Raw genomic sequence first — 1,997 nt, forward strand, 5'->3', positions numbered from 1 at the left:
AATCATTTAAATGTAGAAAAGATAAAAAATAATTAAAAGTACATTTCACATTAGCGTATTCAAAATGACACATGATATAAATGAAAGTATATGAATTTTGATTTTATAAATATATTTGATTCCATAAATAAATATATATATATATATTTATATATTTAAAATATAATTAAATGAAGAAATGTATATATTAAACATAATATTATTTTAAGCTGCAGAAATAGTATAGAACACAATTTGGAATATATAAACATATCCAAATTAGAAATATAATTAAAACTGTATAATTTCTTTGTTATGAATCAAAAAGTCTGAGCACAGACAGGTGAATTTATTAAATCTATTCATTTATACGTATTTTCGTTATTTTAGTAAAACATATAATAAATTATAGATTTTTATTGCCATAAGATATTACTTTATGGGCGGAAGAATATGCTGTATTATGCAATTCATGTTTTTTATGTAATAATTTTACATTTTTTACAATTATTTTGAAAATGTAAATCATAACTATTATAAATATAAAAGAGAATATAGAAAATCCTATCATGGTTAGATCATACCAAAAGAATGAGATTTCATTGCTATAAGTATTTGGTATATACTTTAAAAATATTATAACTGCTAGTATTATTCCAACTATTATAGGAAAGAAAGGTAATGTATAAAGAACATTTTGTTTTAGTTTTATACTATTTCTTAAAAAAGAAAAATCAGAATTCGTAGTATTCCAAAGTTTATTTTTATAATATATTTTGTCGAGTATTCTTTTTTTAAAATGTTTTTGTCTCTCTGTGCAAGTAGAATATTTGCATTTTCTAGATTGTTCATGCCGTCCTGAATTTCTTAATAATCTTTTATTGGGGTACTTATTTTTATCTTTACATACTTTCTCATTATTAAATGTATATTTTTTCGGGTACTCTTCATGATTTGGTATCTTATCTTTCGTCCATATAATATTTGAATACTTTTTATGTTTATGTTTTACTAGTAATCGATAAGTCCTTTCAACTAATCCTTTGTTATCACTATTTTTCCTGTCAAAATATGCTTTAAAATTAATCTAAAAAAAGAAATAATATTATTATAAATTAATGAAATTAATAAGATCATGTCAACAAAAAGTATTAATAAAATAAAAATGAGTAAAATATGACACGTACATGTATACTGAATAATGTCATACATCATCATTGTTATAATGGCATTTCCAAGTTAAAAAAATAAACGTAGCAATTTTAATAAAAAGCAGCAACTTATTTTTCTACTCCATAATTGAGATTATTAATATTCTAATATATTCAGTTAAGAAAATATCAAAGGTAATATAATATATGTTAATTTATAAAAGATAATATATTTAATTAATTTTTTTTTAAATATTTTTTTTATAAAAACACAATGACACTATGTGACTATAATATCTTTTACGATAGATATAAAACAATATATATTTATAATATATTATTAAATTTTAATCTTATTCCTATATATAAGAAATAATATATTAACTATCTTATCAAAATATGAATTCATATATAAATGTACCATATGTATAATTTAATTATTTAATATAAGAACAGTAATTAAATAGTATTTCTTTTAGTATTTTTTAAAATAAAATAAAAATAAAAAATTATGTAATTTTGTAATATTGTGAAATACCAATTTTATTTATAATATAGAACATATATATTATAGATTAAAATATATATTAACAGAATAATTGCAATCTTGTGTTTATTGTTTTTTTAAATAACTCTAATTATATAAACATCGTATTTTGGAAAATGTGGTTATTTACATTAAAATTACTTATAATCATACTATAATAATAATAATTATTATAATAATATAAAATAAATATGAAATAGTTTCTCCATATTTTTGTCATATATTTTATTCTAACACTTTTATAAGTTATGACCTATTATATATTTATAAAATTATGTTTACACTATTCTAACTAATACATGAAAATATACATATCATAA

The 1,997-nt window shown here is 18.3% G+C and overlaps 1 protein-coding gene across 1 annotated transcript; it reads right to left on the bottom strand.

Annotated features, from left to right (window-relative positions):
• Positions 1-385: 385 nt before the first annotated feature.
• PmUG01_00042000 (Plasmodium exported protein, unknown function) lies at positions 386-1,187 on the bottom strand (the record flags this gene model as incomplete). Its single annotated transcript, XM_029003333.1, has 2 exons — positions 386-1,066; positions 1,161-1,187. 2 exons carry the CDS (start codon positions 1,185-1,187, stop codon positions 386-388), a joined length of 708 nt encoding a protein of 235 aa, XP_028858968.1.
• Between the last annotated feature and the right edge of the window lie 810 nt (positions 1,188-1,997).

This window comes from Plasmodium malariae (assembly GCF_900090045.1).
Source record: "Plasmodium malariae genome assembly, contig: PmUG01_00_21, whole genome shotgun sequence".
Taxonomy (NCBI): domain Eukaryota; phylum Apicomplexa; class Aconoidasida; order Haemosporida; family Plasmodiidae; genus Plasmodium; species Plasmodium malariae.